General features: G+C 36.0%; 1 protein-coding gene across 1 annotated transcript; it reads left to right on the plus strand.

The window, feature by feature from the left end:
* The first annotated feature begins 10,190 nt into the window (after window positions 1–10,190).
* LOC147475580 (uncharacterized) lies at window positions 10,191–10,820 on the plus strand. The gene has a single exon (XM_086585456.1). The coding sequence runs from the start codon at window positions 10,191–10,193 to the stop codon at window positions 10,818–10,820; it is 630 nt and encodes a 209-aa protein (XP_086441582.1).
* The last annotated feature ends 10,121 nt before the right edge of the window (window positions 10,821–20,941 follow it).

Here is a 20,941-nt window from a genome sequence, read left to right on the forward strand (position 1 = left end):
ACGGGCCATTTATAGCACATTCAATAAATGCCCATCTAACATATGACATCAACGGTCATAAAACTTAATTCTAAAAATTGAGACGTGGAGAGTTCTAAAATAGTGCGGTAAATTTATTTACGCATTATTGAACTTTATTTTATATATCATTTCAGAGAACGAATGAGTAGCTTAATAAATGTATTTTTGGTTTACGCGTTATTAGTTTCATGGATGTCTAAGTGTCCACGTTGTATATCATAAAATACTGCACAATCACATATTAGTTAATACACGTACACACGTATATATATAGAAAGGTTTTAGCCTAAAGCCAAGCACGTTAATAGTCCTAGACTTATCCTATTAGACCGAATCATAATTTTAGGAAAAAGTCAAATTTTCGGGTCAACTGGTCAAAGTCAACCCTGGTCAAAGTCAAAGTCAAAGTTCACTCTAGTCAACAGTCAAAGTCAGAGTCCACTCTGGTCAACAGTCAAAGTCAGAGTCCACAAACTCTTTTAACCCAAAGGCCCAAAGCCCATAGTCTAAAATTTAAAAAAATCAAACAAAACATATAGCCCACCACGATTTGGCCCAAGCCCAAATCGTGGTTCACTGTTCATCTCCTTCCTCATAAACTCTCCCACGGTAGCCTCCACCACCCGATGTAGCCACCCACCGACCACCTATAAGCAAAAAGAAACCCACGGTTTGAATCTTGGAGAAAAACCCCATGTATCTATACCAACAATTCAGCGATTCCCTTATCTTCGTAAAATTCCAAATTTGACGCCATTAACAACCTTTGGAGCGGCGATGACTCCTCTACCCACTACTGAAATCAACTCTCCAACCATCCACCTCAACCCAACAACAATCGCACAACAAAACCATACCAAACAATCATTCAAACAAAAACATGGCGATTTGGTTTTGGTTTGAGCGCCATTAATGGTCGTTCAAACCTTCACAAAGACTCTACTATAATCCCACCACCACCAATAACTTCAAATCGAGGAAACAATTCAAAGATAAAGCATTCCTCAAACATAAATGAAAACAGTTCATGGTTAAACAAAAAACAGTCATGGTTACACTCACAACAAGTTTGGATAAAAGAAATAATGAAATACTTTCGATTCCATTCATGTTAAACAAAAGATAACGTCTTTAATCGTCCATCGATATCGGCGACGGTTACAAGATATCAGTTCTCATCGATATCGGTGACGAAGTTCTGATTATATCGGTTAGCGTTATAAGTCTAGTTTTTCTTTGTAGACCATTTAGTTCAAAACGATACATGCCACATGCGTATACAACCAAATTCCAACAATCGGCGGGGCTACATGCGCCTACATGCTACGATCGACAAAAATAATGATCCAACGGTAAAACAATGTTTTAAAGATTTTCAAAGTGAAATCTTTTTATATCGTTGAATGTGAAAGTATCTACTCACCTTAACTAACAGCTCGGCGAATTTTTTTCCTAGCCCGAACCGTCGTGCTCCACCTCTCCAAAAACCACCTTCTTTCTCGCGCCTCCATTTTTTTTATATTTTATTATCTTCAAAACCCTATTCTCTAGAACAATGTGTTTATATACTTGGGTCCGAAACCCAAGCCCAACACCGACTTCGGGCCCAAAACCAGGGCCACGTATCCCGAGTCCAATCAATTTAATTTTGAAAATAAATAATTTAATTAATTAATAAATATAAAAATACATTATAAAAAACGGGTGTTATAATATACACACCTTAAAAGGATCTCGTCCGAGAGATTCAAGGTAGAGTGTAGATTAACCAAACAAACGAAGACGTCAAACAAGTAAAAATAAGACATACGTGTATACGCAAGTATACACACCTTAAAAGGAATACACATATACAATATCATATAGATAGACATACTAATATTCAAATCACATACTTTGAAAGTGTCTATATACGTATTGAACCCAAGAAATACGTGTATACACTAGCATACACAACTCAAAAGAATAAACGTAATTAATTTCTTCAATTGCTAACACTTATAAACCCATTATTTCACAATTTAGCAAAACCCATATTCTTCAAGTTAAATCATACTAAGAAGGCAATGTAGTTCCTCTCACACCGAGGCAGTTAGCTCCACTCTTAGCATTTCCCAACTAATCCAAGGCATTTAAAAAAAAAATACATATAATAATTTCCTTTTTAACGATATTCCCTGTCAAAACTATTCGTTTAAAAACTCATAGATTTCATCCACCATCTTGGTGTTTATACATATATCAACATTTCTCTCAGTGTCTCACAAACACTACATGTTCGAAAAAAAAAAAAAAAAAATATAAAACGTATAGGCTGATTCATATCATCAACGACCTATACTATGTCCACTATCACATAGGATCAAACACCTACAATGTGATGCATGCATACTGGCTCACACACCAACGATATGCAAGTATACACTGGTTCACACACCAACGATACATACTAACTCTCTACCATCACATAGGATCAAACACCAACGATGTGTGGCATGCACCTTGGATCACACACCAACGATGTACATGTATACACTGGATCAAACTCCAACGATGCATACCGAGAGATGTTATGTATATTGGATCACACACCAACGATATACATAACTTGGACAATATAAAAAACTTTCAAATCCAACCTTTATCAAAAGGGTTTCCCTTATTCCTTGGGTAAATTCCAAATTTACTCAAATATGAAATTTTAAAATACCAATTTCTTCTTTAACCAATACTTACTTAAAAATCGAAAACTCCGTTATGAAAACAACACTATAACATGCAAAAACATATTCGGGTTATAAATTTCATAAGAAAATTAACCGTTAAAACAAGCATTTTATTTTCCTAATCATATCCCAACATTCCACTATAAAAGTACACACAAAACAACAAGCCAAACCAAATACCACAAAGAAACACTCCTACTACCCATTCACCACAATCCGAGGATCACCTATACCTTCACTATCTAGGCTAACCTAAGCTCTGATACCAAAAATGTCACTGCCCGATTTTCTAAACAATTAAAAATAATGAATATTTGAAATATAAATATCTCAAACATCACTATATTCAATTGTCTAAAAACCCAGGCTATGACGGGGTGGATACTACACATGTCAAAACCTAAAACCCACATCATAAACAATCTTAACCACAAATTCAATCTCCAAAAATTCTCTTTATTACTTTATACAAGTCTATCTTCCATAAAAAATCATCAATATAACATTCTAAGAATAACAGGTCTTCAACATTGTATTCTCATGTAATATAAAAATGTAACTTACGTTATTACATCCTTCCAATAAGAACAGACCTAATAAACTAAACTCCCAGACTGCTCCAGGTGAGAATCCAAATCACACGCCATGGTTCCACTTCCTTCCACCTATGTTCCCAAGAACACACCCACGTTGCCAAAATAAAGCAAACATGGGTCAGCAAATTGAATTTGTTGGTATGAGTAGACTAATCACATATAACATTATCATACTTTAATTATCCAAACAATCACGTTATATCTTCCCATAACTTAACCATTCTCGGCTTGGAAGGCGATGTAGTTCCGTCATTTCAACCGGCATAATTTCTTCCCAAGCAAGACTTCCATTATATAACTCATTCTAATACCTCGTTTTCATATCTAAATACCGGAATTAAAACTTACCGATATCCACTGCTGTATAAGGGTAGGACCGCGTCCCTGCACAAAATGTTATTAAGTCCTACCCTCCTGCAAAAGAAAGTTAGAACTTGCATATATAGCATGTAGATATCCTATGTATTCAAAAGTAAACCCAAACACACTCGCACAATCAACTTAATTTCTCTTATTAATTAATCCATTACTTTTCTTATACACATATTTCACAATCGATGTACCTTAGGTCATTCCTGCCACATTCAAGGAATACCCAACCCTACATTCCCGTACACTCAAGGAATACAACTAACCCGTAAAGGCGAATACCTTAGTTCCTCTCTAGGGTAGTCCAAACAATCTGGTCATTCATGGCACATTCAATGAATACCCGGGTCATTCATGGCACATTCAATGAATACCCATAGATAACGCTAACGGGCCATTTATAGCACATTCAATAAATGCCCATCTAACATATGACATCAACAGTCATAAAACTTAATTCTAAAAATTGAGACGTGGAGAGTTCTAAAATAGTGCGGTAAATTTATTTACGCATTATTGAACTTTATTTTATATATCATTTCAGAGAACGAATGAGTAGCTTAATAAATGTATTTTTGGTTTACGCGTTATTAGTTTCATGGATGTCTAAGTGTCCACGTTGTATATCATAAAATACTGCACAATCACATATTAGTTAATACACGTACACACGTATATATATAGAAAGGTTTTAGCCTAAAGCCAAGCACGTTAATAGTCCTAGACTTATCCTATTAGACCGAATCATAATTTTAGGAAAAAGTCAAATTTTCGGTCAATCGGTCAAAGTCAACCCCGGTCAAAGTCAAAGTCAAAGTTCACTCTAGTCAGGCGATCAAAGTCGAGTCCACTCTGGTCAACAGTCAAAGTCAGAGTCCACAAACTCTTTTAACCCAAAGGCCCAAAGCCCATAGTCTAAAATTTAAAAAAATCAAACAAAACATATAGCCCACCACGATTTGGCCCAAGCCCAAATCGTGGTTCATTATTCATCTCCTTCCTCATAAACTCTCCACCGGCCTTCCCTCCACCACCGATGTAGCCACCACCGACCACCTATAAGCAAAAAGAAACCCACGGTTTGAATCTTGGAGAAAAACCCCATGTATCTATACCAACAATTCGCGATTCCCTTATACTGTAAAAATTCCAAATTTGACGCCATTAACAACCTTTGGAGCTTCGACAGCTCCTCTACCCACTACGAAATCAACTCTCCAACCATCCACCTCAACCCAACAACAATCGCACAACAAAAACCATACCAAACAATCATTCAAACAAAAACATGACGATTTGGTTTTGGTTTGAACGCCATTAATGGCTGTTCAAACCTTCACAGCACTCCTACTATAATCCCACCACCACCAATAACTTCAATCGTCAGAAACAATTCAAAGATAAAGCATTCCTCAAACATAAATGAAAACAGTTCATGGTTAAACAAAAAAAACAGTCATGGTTACACTCACAACAAGTTTGGATAAAAAGAAATAATGAAATACTCGATTCCATTCATGTTAAACAAAAGATAACGTCTTTAATCGTCCATCGATATCAGGCGACGAAGTTACAGTATATCAGTTCTCATCGATATCAGGCGACGAAGTTACAGTATATCAGTTCTGCGTTATAAGTCTAGTTTTTCTTTGTAGACCATTTAGTTCAAAACGATACATGCCACATGCGTATACAACCAAATTTCCAACAGTCGACAGGCTACATGCGTCTACATGCTACAGTCGACAAAAATAATGATCCAACAGTAAAACAATGTTTTAAAGATTTTCAAAGTGAAATCTTTTATATCGTTGAATGTGAAAGTATCTACTCACCTTAACTAACAGCTCGACGAATTTTTCCTAGCCCGAACCGTCGTGCTCCACCTCTCCAGCAAACCACCTTCTTTCTCTGCCTCCATTTTTTATATTTTATTATCTTCAAAACCCTATTCTCTAGAACAATGTGTTTATATACTTGGGTCCGAAACCCAAGCCCAACACCGACTCGGGCCCAAAACCAGGCCCACGTATCCCGAGTCCAATCCAATTTAATTTTGAAAATAAATAATTTAATTAATTAATAAATATAAAATTTGGAGGTGTTGGATTTGGATTTAGAGAAAAGTGGAGAGAGGAATAGGAAAGAGAGAACCCTTCGTGAGAGGTGCTTAGATATATTTGAGTGTTTTGATTTTTTTAATTTAAACGTGATCCAACGGTTTGATTTCGATTTGTAAAATGGTCATTTTCGTTTTCAATTTGTAAAATGACTAAATTAGTTGGTGGAAAGAAATGTATTTCTTGAATTCAAAAAAAAATTCTTCGAAGAACAAGACAAGAATATACTTTGAAAGATATTGAAAATTATGTTGAAGTTTCTTGTTCTTTGGAAGATTTTTTTTGAATTCATGAAATACAAAACTTCAACATAATTTTTAATATCTTTCAAAGTATATTCTGTCTTGTTCTTCGGAAGATTTTTTTTGAATTCATGAAATACATTTCTTTCCACCAACTAATTTAGTCATTTTGAAGTCTGCTCCAAGTCATTGCCCTTTCAATCGATTCTAGGTGTCGACACTAACTAGCTTGCAGTTGCTATTTTGAAAAGGTAAAGGTAGACGCCAGATACTTAAACTTTTCAGTTGTATCCACTTCCTATATACTTACCCAAGTAATCCGTCTCTATTGGGGATAGAAAGCATCCGTTTACCGATCATTAGTTAGTGAATCCGAAAAGAATGTCAAACTACTGCAAAAAGCTGGGTAGATATCCAACTATTTGACACGGGGCTTTCTTACTATATTGAGGTGGTATTGAATAGTTATACTAGACCTTCTAATCTGAGATTGTTTTAGTTTGAATGTGTCAGTATTTATGAAAGCATTTTTCATTCATTGTATAAAGGTATCGGTTTGTGTGTGGCTGCGAACAAGTGGCTTCGAACGGGGGCTTCCTCGTCAGGTGTGGTACAATAAACCATAATACAAAATATCTCGATATATCGTGATATTTGGAGATATCTATTCAGATTTCAAAAAGATATATAAATATCACGATATATTCAGAGATATATATTTGTAAATATCGATGATATTTTGATAATATTTACGATATTTAAAGATATTTAGAGATATTTAGCGATATTTTGTGTATATAACAATTTTATTTAATATTTACCATTATATTCCAAATAAATATAAATAATGTATCATGATATATCAAGAAATATCTACAATATCTATGATATTTGTCGATATTTTGGATATATACACGATATTTAATTGTGAAACAATGTCAAATATCCCCAAAGAAGAGGATATATCCACGATACATATCCAGAAATTGAATATCGATAAATACTCATATCCTGATATTTTGTATTATGCAATAAACACGTAAAGTTGAATAACTAGAGTTAATTGACAATCAAGGAGGTAAATTCACTTTGGTATAACCTGAATTTGCCACCCAAAGTCCTAGTCAGATGTACGCAGTTCTTTTTTGAGTATAAAATGGCGTCTATAACTAAGTAAAATCTTTCAGAGTGGTCCTACTAATTTTATTTTTGTTCATCCTATAAATTGCTCCAAACAGCTATGTTTTTCAGAGTGGTCCTACTAATTTGATTTTTGTTCATCCAAAAAATTGCTCCAAATAGCTATATGGTTATATCTCAGTGCAGTGGGACTAAGACTGACGCCTAGCTTTTGTATGGTTTTTCCTTTTTATGTGGAAGTTCCCCTACGCATAAGCTGACAACCTTCACTCAGTATTAAATCTTCTCAATAGTACCTAATACCGTGTAATATAAAACCCGGACGATAATGGCATTATTATTTATCTTGTCCACGCCCTCGGCGTGACTTGTAACTCTCTTTCAGGACCTTTATAGTCATTTCGTTGTTGTCTCTGGTAGTAGCCCAATGTGTTTCCAGAGAGTACTGTTTGTAATCATTTTTCTTTGGTCTCTTGACATTTTGGTGATGCTTGTATTTCTGTAATTCAGGGTATTCTGAGGAAAAAGAAAAGAAGAATCTCAGATGCCATAGGCAGATGTAGCGTTGTTGGTCTTAACTAGGCTGTTACCATCCTATCTCACAATTGGTGTTACTTATCTTTGGGAAAAAGTACAGTTGCATAAAGAATTTGTGGGTGATGCTCATGTGCAGAGTTCGATATTAATTACCCATTTTAATATTTTCATCCCTATCTCTATAAAAGAGTTGAATTGGTGCTAACTGGATTTGTGGATACGTTTGCTCCTAATTTGTCTAGGTGCATTTGAGCTTATACAAGATGAGCGTAGAGCTGGTGCATGTTTATGGATCACGAACCGCAGAGGCATGGAGTATTGGCCTCCACCAACAGAAGAAGCCAAGTACCAAACTAAACAGCCAAATGCAAGAAAAGTATACTCAAACATAGAAAAATCTTATATTCAAATCCCTCAGAGTTATGAGAAGACGTAAGTAAAACCACTAAACCTAGTTTGCTTTGTCCAACTTTATCTTTTCTCTTTCTAAAGTCTCATCATATTGTTCGCGACATACTATCCATAGGGGCTTAATTATGATCGGTTAGTTAAGCATGGCACTTTAGTTTAGAATCTGCTTCATGCCACTAATATTTCATTTTAACTTTTGGCTTCAGTCCATTTATGGCATTGTATGGTTGATTGTCGACTTATTTTGGTTTTGCTGGCTAGGGTTGTTCACACTTTGAGCCACAATTTTCGAAGTGCAACTAGCATTGTGCGCACTTCGTTAAAATTACTGATTGAACCACATCATGTCCTTGTCAAAGTCATTTATGCTGGTGTAAATGCTAGCGATGTAAGCTTCTTGATTCCTACCTCATGGTACATATTATTCTTTATTGACATTGGCTCATAATTTTAATTTTTGTTTACGTTCCAAGGTATTTGGCTTCTAAAATGTTTCGTTTTCTTATTTCCTGTTTATAGAAATTTCCTATGGAAAAGGATTAGTTGTTAAGTGTCTATACTCTATATACATTGTTGTTTGAAGTAGTTTTGATTAAAGTTACGATTGTTGTGCAATTGTGGGATTCTTTGTTAGTTTAATGTGGATGGATGAATTTTCCTCATGAATTAACTATACCATAACAAGATTTGTGATGAATGTGTTTGGGGGGTGGATGGACGACTTTTACTCATGAATTAAATTAACTATACCATAACAAGATATGTGATGAATTGGGGTGGATTGGTTCGTGGGTACCGCTGCTCGACTTTCTTCTTTTGTGTTATTATTTTTTTTTTTGCGTGTGCGTGTGTGCCTGCTTGTGTGAGCGCGATTACACTAGTATCATGTAGTGGAAAAGAAAAGTACAAAACGTAGTGGATTTTTCTGTGTTGAGTTTAGTGTTTGCAATTGAAAATAGCTATATAAAGAATTGCTCGATTTTCAAATATTTAATTAATTGCATGAGTTTAATTAGTGCTATTGTATTTCTAAGTTCATTATTTGTTTTGTGAATTTTTAGGAATTAGATGGACTTTGTGGAGCCGCACTAGGATTTATAGTGAGTGAAGCCATCACCAATACCTGGTATTGCAATGATTCGAGATTGCTTGGAAAATCGTATTGAATATGTTACCCTTATTTGTAAATATGAATTTGTAACTCTTAGAAAATATTTTGAAGTTATATTGCATACATGGTTTAACGAATATCCTATATTTTTTTTAGTCTTTTGTTTGTGTTTGCTATTATTTACTTGTCAAATGATATGAAAAGGCAATGGGGACTTTATCATGGAATTGAGATGTTTGTTTAAATATGGAAATGATATGTTTGTTTCAATATAGAACAAGTAGTATTATTTTTGCAGGTTAAGTGCGTCCTAATAAAATGGGGTAGGTTTAGTTGGTTGCTACAAAATATGAGATTTTTTTTTTTATTTGCAACCCATCAGCAACGGTTCATAACTATTACAAATTTAAAAACGTTGCTAAAATTTTGTACGAAATAGGCATAAACAAGCGTTACAAATAATATTTACAACGCTTAAAAACCGTTGGAAAGTTTTTCTTACAACGGTTAATAAGCGTTGGAAATTTCTGTTTGCAACGGTTAATAACTGTTGCAAATTTTTGTTTGCAACGCTTATTAACTGTTGCAAATATTTCCAACACTTTACCCACACCATATTTGCAACGCTTAAAAAGCGTTGCGAAAATTATTAGCAACGGTTTTTTGCCGTTGCAAATAGCCTGTTATGGTGTAGTGCTACGCGTTTGTTTTTCAAAAATTAGCGTCACAACTTTTGAGTATGAGTATCTTAAAACATCTCTCCATAGTTTTCAAAACTAGAGGATATAAAAATGAAAATTATACGCCCCAGAATAACCAAAATGGTACCATAATCACGTATAATTTTATCTTCTTGTCAAAACCTCTATATATAGTTTCAGCATATTGCCAAGTCAGCACAGAGGATATATGAGAAAATGGTAAGAGATACAAGGAACTATTTGCAAGTCTTAAGACTTGAAGTCATTGATTCGGCTAGAGCTAGAAATCTTTTTCAGAGACTTAACATTGAACCCAGATACAAGACACAAAGGCAAATAAAATGTGTTTGGAGCCCTCCAATTGGTAATCAAGTGAAAGCCAATACCGATGGCGCCTTGAGTAGTAATGGAGTTGGACAAGGTGGGGTAATAAGAGACAAAGAGGGACAGGTGTTAGCTGGATTCAGTGGCAGTGGAGGCATGGCGTCTGTGTTGTTTCAGGAAATCAAAGCTATCGACATATGCTTGCACAGGTGTCTCACTAAAGGTTACAAGGAAGTGGAGGTTGAGTCTGACTCATTGAGAGTTGTGAATGCAATCAACAAGGTGGAGAAACCTCCTTGGTTCTGTTTTGACATGCTTAAAGCTATAGATACAAAAAGATCTAGGTTCACTTTTATATCCTTCTCTCATGCCTATAGAGAAGTGAACCGAGCTGCGGACTATCTAGCTTCACTTCATGACGCATCTAATTTTTTTGTACATTTTGTCCCTCCATTAGATTATAGATTACAATGTATTGTAAATGATGCTGCAAGTGGACAAACTTATATACGAAACAGTTGAATCAATACAGGTGGGGGTCTGCCTAACCCTAGCTTAATTTCAAAAAAAAAAAACTCTATATAGCTAGAGATATCTTTTGCTTGAGAAAACCAACTAAAAAAAAAAAAGACGAGGCGTCTCCAAACGAGAATTAAACAAATAGAGTAACCCAAAGTGATACTATTCTCTGTTTAATTCTATTTTTTGTCTCCATCTTTCTATTTGTCTCGAGAATCTGACGTTAAAATACTCAAACTTGTACAAATTTTCAAAAATTCTTCATTTCTTCTTAAAATCTTTTCCCCTTCTTAATCTCTCTATTTCTAAAAACTTTCAAAAGTTGTAAAAAATGTCTTTCATTATGAACAAAACCCATCCACCTTGGAAGACTAAATAGATAAGTTTCAATAATTGTGTGCAAGCACTTCTTAGAGAACTGCAGCTGAAGATATGGACACATATACCGAAAATCATTCATGGTTTAGGTAAAAATTCATATGCACGTAAGAGACGAGCTATGAGAGAAAGTTGGTGCTCGAACTGTCAAACACCAACTTGCCCCTATCTTCAACCTCACAGTAAAAATTCAGTTTTCAAAGTTTTCATGTGCCAGCCACCTGCGCACCGAGCACAGCTGAAAAGAGTAATCCAACCATCTGGTTAGGATCGACTCAAGTTTTCAAAAACTTCGAAGTCTTGGGAATCTGACTTAAAACGACCCACCTTTTTAAAATTTTAGTTCATATTCAAAAATCCAAAAAAATTAATTAAATTTTTACTTATTTTGTTTGTATATATTTCCCTACAGTTTCTTTTCATTTATTTCCCTCATCTGTTTTTTATCCACCATTGAATATGAGTGTACCCTATATCTTTGCGTGACATTTTCAATGGTGATCGTTTTGGTACCTCACAGGTCAAGATCGGACGAGTAACGAAGCGCGGACCGGCTTTTAAAGTTGGCAAGGCACTAAGGACATGATCGGAATTACCTAATTTCATTTGGGCTTGGGCCAACAAATCTTTATAAGCCTCGCGACCGCCCGACCGGCCTCATCATCCCCAAAATTTTCCAACCCTAGCTGCACCTAACCGTGCGTGCGTCTACCCGCCACCCTATACACACCACCACTCCAATTTTTTACAGCCTGCTCCATTTTCAACCCCTATTCCAACCAAAAACCTCGATTTTATCAATTCCTACTCTAGATGGCTTGAGCTCTAAAAATCGTTCTGGAGAAAATTTTGAACCCATCTTCAATTCCGATCTATTTGAAGTGCACTTCAAGGCTGAGATTAGAAGAAGAGGATGGGAGTCTTTGGTTTTGTTGGAAGGTGCGAGTTATTCTCCCTCTCTCACTCCTTAGTTTTATAATCACATGCTTAGAGGGGAGGATGACTGCATCATGGTTATCAAGGATGGCCACACGCTCGAGTTCACTAAGGAGGTAGTGAGTGAGGTTTAGGGGATTCCTCTAAAGGCTTATGTTCAGACAGAACAGTCCCAAGACAACAAGATCGACCATCGATGTGATGATGGCAGAAACGCTTCTCGAGGGGGTGAAAAACCCCAAGTCACATTGCAAATTTCAGAGTTCGCTGCAAAGGAATCAGTTGGCAGTATCTCAATGGATAACTTACAACTTTATAGGCTAAGCCAAGCCTTCTACTATCAGTAAGGCGATGTTCCACATCATGTGGATTCTTCAGGAGCAGAAGAACAGCTTCTGCATCGTCACATTCGTTTGGGAGTAACTCTGCAAACCTAGAAGGTCCACCGCCCCTCTACCAGTGCTGGCACTAGGATCATGCAGCACTAGGGGTTCGAGATTACATACACTCTAGTGGAGGTCAAGGACGCTACCACAGGTCCTATCTATGCCCACTACGTCTAGAAATTCTAGCATCCACCTGCCGCCAGGGCCGCCGATCAAATGGACTACTTCGCTGAAGGTGCCACTTGACAGTTCACTCAGCCCATAGACGGAATTCACTTCCTCCATGGAGGCCAGAGGATTCTGCACCAGCACATCCACCAGCTCAGGCAAACGCAGGGAGTCATTATAGTGGCACAACAGATCCTTAGAGAGGAGCAGCAAACTTTCCAGCAGGAGCAGCGACATTTCCAGCATAGTGTCACTAGAACACTGTAGAGCATTAGAGATGCACTCCCACGTAGTGATAGACGCCCTAGGACCCGACGTCAAGGAGAAAGATCTTCTCGACGTTGTGACAAGTCACGCACGGATTCTGACTTGGCAGCTCCCAAGTATCCATATATATAGTTTATAGTTTATGTTTTATCTTTAGTTTGATGTTTGTTTTCTTTTCGCACTTATGTATAATTATAACTAGTAGTGTAATTTTATTTGCTTGTTTATTTGTTTTCTTGTGGAATTTTGTATATGAGTAGAAGGTAATACAAATACATCATGCCAAAATTTTCCATTTTACTTTTCTGTATTTCATATGTTTTCAAAAATACAAAAACCCAAAAAAATTCATAGTAGAATAATTATCCTTAGTACAATAAACCATGTATTTCTTGTTCTATATCAAACAAACCACGCCCCAAACTTATTTGGGGGAGGCGTATTTTCACCAAGAATAATAGAATATAGGTGTATCACCGTTTTTTCTTATATTTATATAGTAATCTTTTTCCTTATCTCTTCATACTTTGAGGACAAAACATATTTCTATTTGGGGGTGGTTGATAAGCACCCAAAACTGTAATATGAAACCCCATTGAGACATATAAATTTGGTTAATTTTGTGTTTAATAATCATGAAATAAATATATTTTCGTACTTTTGCAGGTATTCACAGTAAACATGAAAATATTGGTTAAACCTGCGTTAAAGCACAGGGAACGACGATATATGAATTCTTCCAAATCAGCCATGTAAATCCCAACAAATCCGCACAGAAGCATCAAAATTTCGAAGCTCTCACCTCTTGAACCAGGATTCCAAATGTGACAAGTGAGCTGCTCAGACAATCAGGGCGATAAACTTTACGCATAGGCGGGAAGTTGTAAAATTGCCAAAAGACCGGACTGCCACTAGACTGCACGTGGACCCACTATACGGGCCCGCAAGATTTGATGAGTCATCAATCATGGAGCATGTCAAGACAAAAATACCAAATTATTGGTGCAAAGTTGACACCTTGCATGTAATTAATTAGATTAGGTGTTAATAGTGTAAAAAATGCAAGGTGTCACTTTGTTTTAATGTGGTGGATAAAAAGGAAGTAAATGTGGTTTGATGTTTCACGTGGGAGAAAACGAGATTTCTCTCAAATGGAGAAGAAAACAAAACAAAGGGGACACTCCATTTACTCCCTTGACTTATTTTCCTTTACCATGTATTATTTTAGTTCCTTAGTTTTAGATAGTTTAGAGTTTTTGGTTTTGGGAAAAAAAAAAGCTTGTAATAGTTTTAATGGAGGAAACCTTGTGTTCCTCTTGAAAAATTCTCACTTCTTCATGCAAGTGAGTTTATAAATAAATAGTTTCTTCTTTTTGTTCTCTCTCTCTCTCTCTCTCTCTCTCTCTCTCTCTTTATATTCCACACTTGATTTAGTTTTAGCCCAAGGATCATGAGCTAAATCTTCCCTTTGTGGGGAGTTAATAACACTCATGTGAGGGAAAAGTCTTGTTATTTGGTTTAGTAAGTGTTTAGGAAGAACAACTAGGCCTACATCCTATCCCAAAATGATAGTTGGTGTAGAGTCTAGTTAGGGATCAAGTAATGAGCTTAGAGATAAGTCATTGCTTGGTTCCACATGCTAGCATGTATAAGCTTAGAGATGAGTCATATTTGTTAGGGATCAAGTTTCTTTTAGTAGAACTTGTCTATGAGTTCTAGGAAGATTTTAATGCACTTATAAAAATCAAATAACAAAAGTAATCTTCACATGAGGAGAATTAACTCTCCACTTTTGTTTTAGTAAAATTTTTTGTGTCTTAGTTGCATGATTTAATAACTTAATGTTTTTAATTTTTGTGTAGTAAGAAACCAAATATTTAGTATTAATATAATCATATTTAAACTTACTCACTAGTTCCCTAAAAAAGTAAAAACCAAGTTGTAAGTGGTCCTAGAATTTAGGTTGGTTCGAATCCTTACTCCAAACTATATGAACACGAAGATCGTGAGTAAGGAAAATCTTTGAATTCGCACTTTCGCATAAGAAGAGATTCAAATCTCTAATGTAACAAAAGGTGTATATCAGTGGTATAATAACATTTTGCAAAAACTAGGCATTTTCTATATTAGATATAATAGTATATTTTTTCCTTTCTAAATTTTTTTTCGAAAGAGACCAAAAATATTTTTTATGTTTAGTATTAAAAAGTCTTGTTTCCTTTTTCTATGATGAATAAAAAGTTTAGAAGTCTCATTATAGCAATAGTGTAAGGACTTGTTCTTCGAACTTAGACTAATATACGTACAATAGTTTCTGTATCTTTTCATGAATGGCATGCATAGGCATTTGATTGTATATAGCAGTGAGTTTATGAGACCAAGGTTAGAACAATTAATTTTCAATATCCTGTGAGAATTTTGCCAAAAGCCTCATCTGAATTATTATTGAGTGATGACACAAAGAATATCCATATAGAAAGAACACACGCCCACTTGCTTGATCACCACGCCATATCCTAAGAGAAAATTTAAGCCCTTTTTGGATCGATATAGCCAAATAAGCGTCGTTAAAAAATAAAAAATATAGTTTTTCCTCTAGTTACCCCTTTTGAGCCTTCACCATTTTCTAAAAGCCTTTTTATTCTTCACCATAAATCCCTAACCCATTACAACACACAATAAAAAGCTTATCCAACTGACGAGTTGAGAATTGGATGGATATCAGAAAAAGAGAAGAAAAGACCTTGTACAAAAACAGATTAGTTAGTTGCTTCGAAAAGATAGGAAAGAGAAGAAAAGAAAGACTCATCAAAAACGAAAACTCCAAAAAATAAATAAATCAAAGGAGTCAAAAATCAAATCTCCCAAAAGTTCAAAATAAAAAAGGAGACGATATTATAAACAAAAGCAAAAAGAGACAAAAGCAAAGTAAAACTCCCAAATTTCAAAATCATATGGAATCACAAAGCCAAAGGGATAAAGAATCACAATTCAGAAGCAAAGAACAAATTGAGGTTCTTATTTAGTTACAAGTATCTTAAAGACCCAATTTCTAAACTTATTAAAATTTTGTTTTCCCCTTCATTTTTCTTTCTAAACCATCACCCTAGCCCCCGTAACTCCTATTGAAAGACCTCTAGCTCAATTAGGAATAGGATGGTGTGATAGTAAGTGGCAAGTGTGATCAATCGACCTCGATTTTCTTTGGAAGTCATTTATGTCACACCCCGAGTTTCGACAGAATTCGGAAAAACATTATTTGTTCCCGACTCTTCGATCTCCGAGGTGTGACGCACTCTCCACTTCCAAAAACCCATAATTAGATTAAATATGCGGATAATTAAAAACCAATAAAAATTTTAAACTTAAACAAAAGTCCTCTTCATTACAAAAATTAACAAATGAAAATGCAAATAACTTTATCTCAATTGAAAATCTATATCACCTCAAAGGAAAATAAGGCCTATCTTGAAATGCGACGCTAACGCAAACCACAAGCAGCAACCAATCTTCTTCAACACTAAACCTGTCAAGACTTATCAACTGTGTTCATTTAATGAACACACCCGATAAGCAAACATGCAAATCGGGTCAGCATTATAAAAATGTTGGTGTGAGTAGCTCTAAAATATAACATATAATTATACATATATATACACCATCCATACGGCAGTTAGTTTATCTACCGAGGTGCCTTAACTTTCAACGACTAATACGACATTCTTAACTACAATAAATAAGGCAGGTAGTTCCTCCACGAGGCGCCTTAACTTTCAACGACTAATACGACATACCATACGCATAATAAAAAGGCATTTAGTTCCTCCACGAGGCTCCTTAGGTTCTTACTAAACTACTAACTAGCCAAAACATATACAATCATCTATCCAAAGAAATATCATTTACCAACATATTACAATAATTATATTAATTAAGGCTTTCTTTGTGTGTCCCTAAAATCACGTCGTATCTATGTCTTACCTAGTTTCCCTGGCTACCACAATTGCTTCCCAACGCCGAACATGTACATCCACATGCCTCCCCTTATATAATGAACCACTCCGTGCATAGCTACCCTGAGCGGGATGCCGCACACCAGGTAACCCTCACACGGAAGCCATTATGCAAGTACTGCCACTATTCGGCATAAAATATTGCGTGTCTCGTTCTATTTTGCGAACGGAATAATCAAGCCACCATTCGGCTACGCCAGAAGGGCCAATCACATTACTTACGCCCGAAGGCCATTCAGATTCACTGAAACGCCAGAAGGGCCAATCACATTACTTACACCCGAAGGCCATTCAGATTCACTGAAACGCCAGAAGGGCCAATCACATTACTTTACGCCCGAAGGCCATTCAGATTTCAAACGCTAGAAGGGCCAATCACATTACTTACGCCCGAAGGCCATTCAGATTCACTGAAACGCCAGAAGGGCCAAATCACATGAGTTGTGGTAGCTAGGTTCTAGGATTTTTGTTACGTAATTTATTCAAGTGTCATACATTTATGACTCATAATCATTCCACTATATCACGTGCATGTCAATTATCTTATTGCACTAAGCCACAATCTCGTGGGAAAATATCCACACATACTATACTACCTCATAGTAGCATCTCACATATAAAATAATAGAGTGTTTATATAAATCTATGACTCCAAAACTATTGCATTCAATATATATATCCCACATATTATATAATGTCACAATATCAACGTCAAATCTTAATTAGATAATGACAACCAAATTTATACAAGCTTCCACAGCATTTTAGCATTTGATTTGTCCATACAATTTACAACATAAGATGTAGCACAATTAAGCGGTCCATACCCACAAATCAAAGCCCAATATATATATGCTTTACACACTACTCACGTCAAATCTTAATTAGATAATGACAAACAACGTTATATAATTTTCGACAATATTTTATTATTATATTTGTCCATATTCTTAAATATGTGAAAAAATTGGAAAAACAACATTCTACAGTCAACGGTCAAAGGTCAAAGTCAACGGTCAACGGTCAAAAGTCAAAGTAAAAGTCAACACGTCATGGTCGAAGTCAAACTGTTATTGTCAAAGTCAAACTGTCGTTTCCAAGTCCAACAGGTTCAGGGTCATAGCCATGGTTCATGGCTAAGGTCAATGTGCATGGCTCATGGGCTCCTGACTAAGGTAATGGTTCGGACCCAACTGGCCAAGCCCAAACCTTAGAACCCAAAAGTCTAAATGGTGAAAGACCAATGTAGATCTATTTTAAATTATATGGACTGGCCTCAAACAATATTAGAAACTGGCCCAAAACAGTTAAGTGATTCAGCCCAAAAATTGAACTGAAACCGGCCCAAAAACTTTAAATTAAACTAGCCCAAACTAAACATATAGAAAAATGGCCCAACCACTTAAAACAAAACCGGGCCCAACAACTTAAAAATAGAATTTCGGCCCAGCAACCATCTAAACAAGCTAAGCCCAACCAACCAAGGTTTAGGCCCAAATAGCAAGTGGATTTGGCCCAAGGCCCAACCACAGCTACAGTGTCATCTTCTTCCCCAATTCTCTCCTCCACCAGCCACCAAATCGCGCCGGCCACCGACTCTCTTCTTCATCAAGTCGGTTCGACTCCTAAGGAAGAACCGAACATCTTTAATACATAAAACTCGATCTCATCTCCCCCTCACCAGCGCGAATTCGGCCAAATCGCGCTGCCATTGATGCTCCTCCGGAGCTTCAACAGCCCACACCTCACTACACCACCCAAACATCAACCCAACAACCTTCCCACACTGCAAAAAGTTCAAACAACGAAAATTACAAATTAACAACCAAACCCTCAGTATCACAGTAATGGCGTTTTTTACAGGGGAGGAGGTTTTGGGGGCTCGCTGCCTCCCTTTACAACCAATCCAACCACCTACAAAACATAAGAACAGGTTTAACGTGATATCTGAGGCGACTTCTGTCTCGCGCCGCCATTGACGACTGTTCCAAGCTCCCACAGCCCCTCTCATCAATACTCACACACGCCCACTACTCCTAAGTGTTGGTTCAAACCCAAACACCTAGGTTAAGACCACTACAAATTTCGATTAGTAGACCTAACGATTTCTAACTCGTGCCGCCATTGACGACTTCTTTCGAGTTCCAACAGTTCCAACCAGTTTCAATAATCACCCAAAAACAATATACCAATATTTAACTAGTTTAATAATAACGTGACACGACGAAAAAGAATGAACAAATAAAACGATTTCGGTATACCGGGAAGTAGAAAAACTAACTACTCACCTTAATCCCAAGCTCCACGAATTCATCATAGTCCGAGACGTCGTGCTCCAACGCTCGAGCAAACCAACCGCCTCCATTTTTATTATTTTTTTATTCTCCCAGAACCCTATTATCTAGAACAATGTGTTTATATACTTGGGTCTGAAACCCAAGCCCAACACAGACTCGGGCCCAGAAACCAGGCCCACATATCCAAATCCAATCCGATCCAATTTTTAAATAAATAATTAAATTAATAAATAAATAAATAAATAAATAAATACGTATTTTAAATACGGGCGTTACAATTTATGTATGTGAGGAATATAAGTGCCCGCTACACTTGAGAGAACAAAACTTGAATGAATCTATCGAGAGTTGTGATTGCAACACACCCCTGTGAGAGCCCACCTTAAGGACGTTCTCTAAAAGTTTCGAAAATAACTCTACTTTTGTATTTCATTGCTAAAGTTTTGTATATTTTTCTTTAGATGATTAAATTACTGTACATATGTTATTCTAAGTTCAAATGAGCTTGTCCTTATTCCCCGCTAATGAGATGTATAAACTTCTAAGAATAAAATAAGAAAACAAGACCCTTTGTACTAGATAGAAGAAGTTTGTGAGTACCTTCACTAGAAAACTCTCACAAGGCTTAAAGCTCATCCATTAGGGAATTCCTAGTGGTTTAAGGCCTTGTTGCATATGGTCAATGTAGTCGCACTCCACAAAATGAGATTAGTATAATTAATAATAAATCACTCATTTGTTATCTTAGTTTTTCTCTCATACTTGCTTGATGACAAGCAAAATGCTATTTTGGGGTGGTGATAAGCTCCCAAATGTGCATTTTATTACTCTTACATTACTGCATTATAGCCCTTCTTATGCATAATGAAAACACAACTCATAGCTTTTATTGCCTTTTTCAGGTTACAGAGCAATTCATACCACTTATCATAAAATTTGCGTCTTAGCACCAAAATGAGCCTTATTGACTCTTATTATGAAGGCTCCAAGCTGCTATGAAAAAGTATTGAAAAAGTCAAAGTTAAAGTCAAAGGTTAGTGACCTGAAAGTCAAGTCCTTAACTCAGAAGACCATAGATAGATGTCCTTGACACAAAAGAAGACTTTCTCTAAAACCTATCTTGATTAATAAGAAATCAAAAAGCAAAAGGAAAAATCAAAAGCATAAAACAAACTTGGTGAGGTGTCTCATATGTAATGGGAGGGGGCAAATCAGTCTTTTGTAAAAGTAGGGGTATTAGAACTCAAAAGTAGGATGAGAGAATACACCTAGACTTATTCTATTGTCATGTAGGATTTTATTTTCAAGTCATGTTACATTCAAGTTATTTACTTTTTGTTCTTCATTTTCAATTTAGTTATTTCTTCAAGTTTTTGTTCTTCATTCAATCAAGTTATTTCTTTCAAGTTTGTTCTTCATTCAATCAAGTCATTTCTTTCAATGTTTATGCTTTCAATCAATCTTTCAGTCAACTAGTCTTTTCTAATGTTCTTCTATTCAACTAGAGTTAGCAAAACAAGTCCTAAGAGCATCTTTAGGAGAGCAACAAAAAAAAACACCAAAATTTTGAACCTAAAAAACACCAAACCAAAAAAACACCAACCATCTTTAAGAGCAACATCAAATTTTCGACATCAAACTACGCGGTTTTGGATAAACCGCGCCATATAGCCCACGCG

This window comes from Coptis chinensis, chromosome 9 (assembly GCF_015680905.1).
Source record: "Coptis chinensis isolate HL-2020 chromosome 9, ASM1568090v1, whole genome shotgun sequence".
NCBI classification, from domain to species: domain Eukaryota; kingdom Viridiplantae; phylum Streptophyta; class Magnoliopsida; order Ranunculales; family Ranunculaceae; genus Coptis; species Coptis chinensis.

Excerpts from the sequence above, each read along its gene's own strand:
- LOC147475580 (XM_086585456.1), top strand. The coding sequence starts at position 10,191 with ATGGTAAGAGATACAAGGAACTATTTGCAAGTCTTAAGACTTGAAGTC.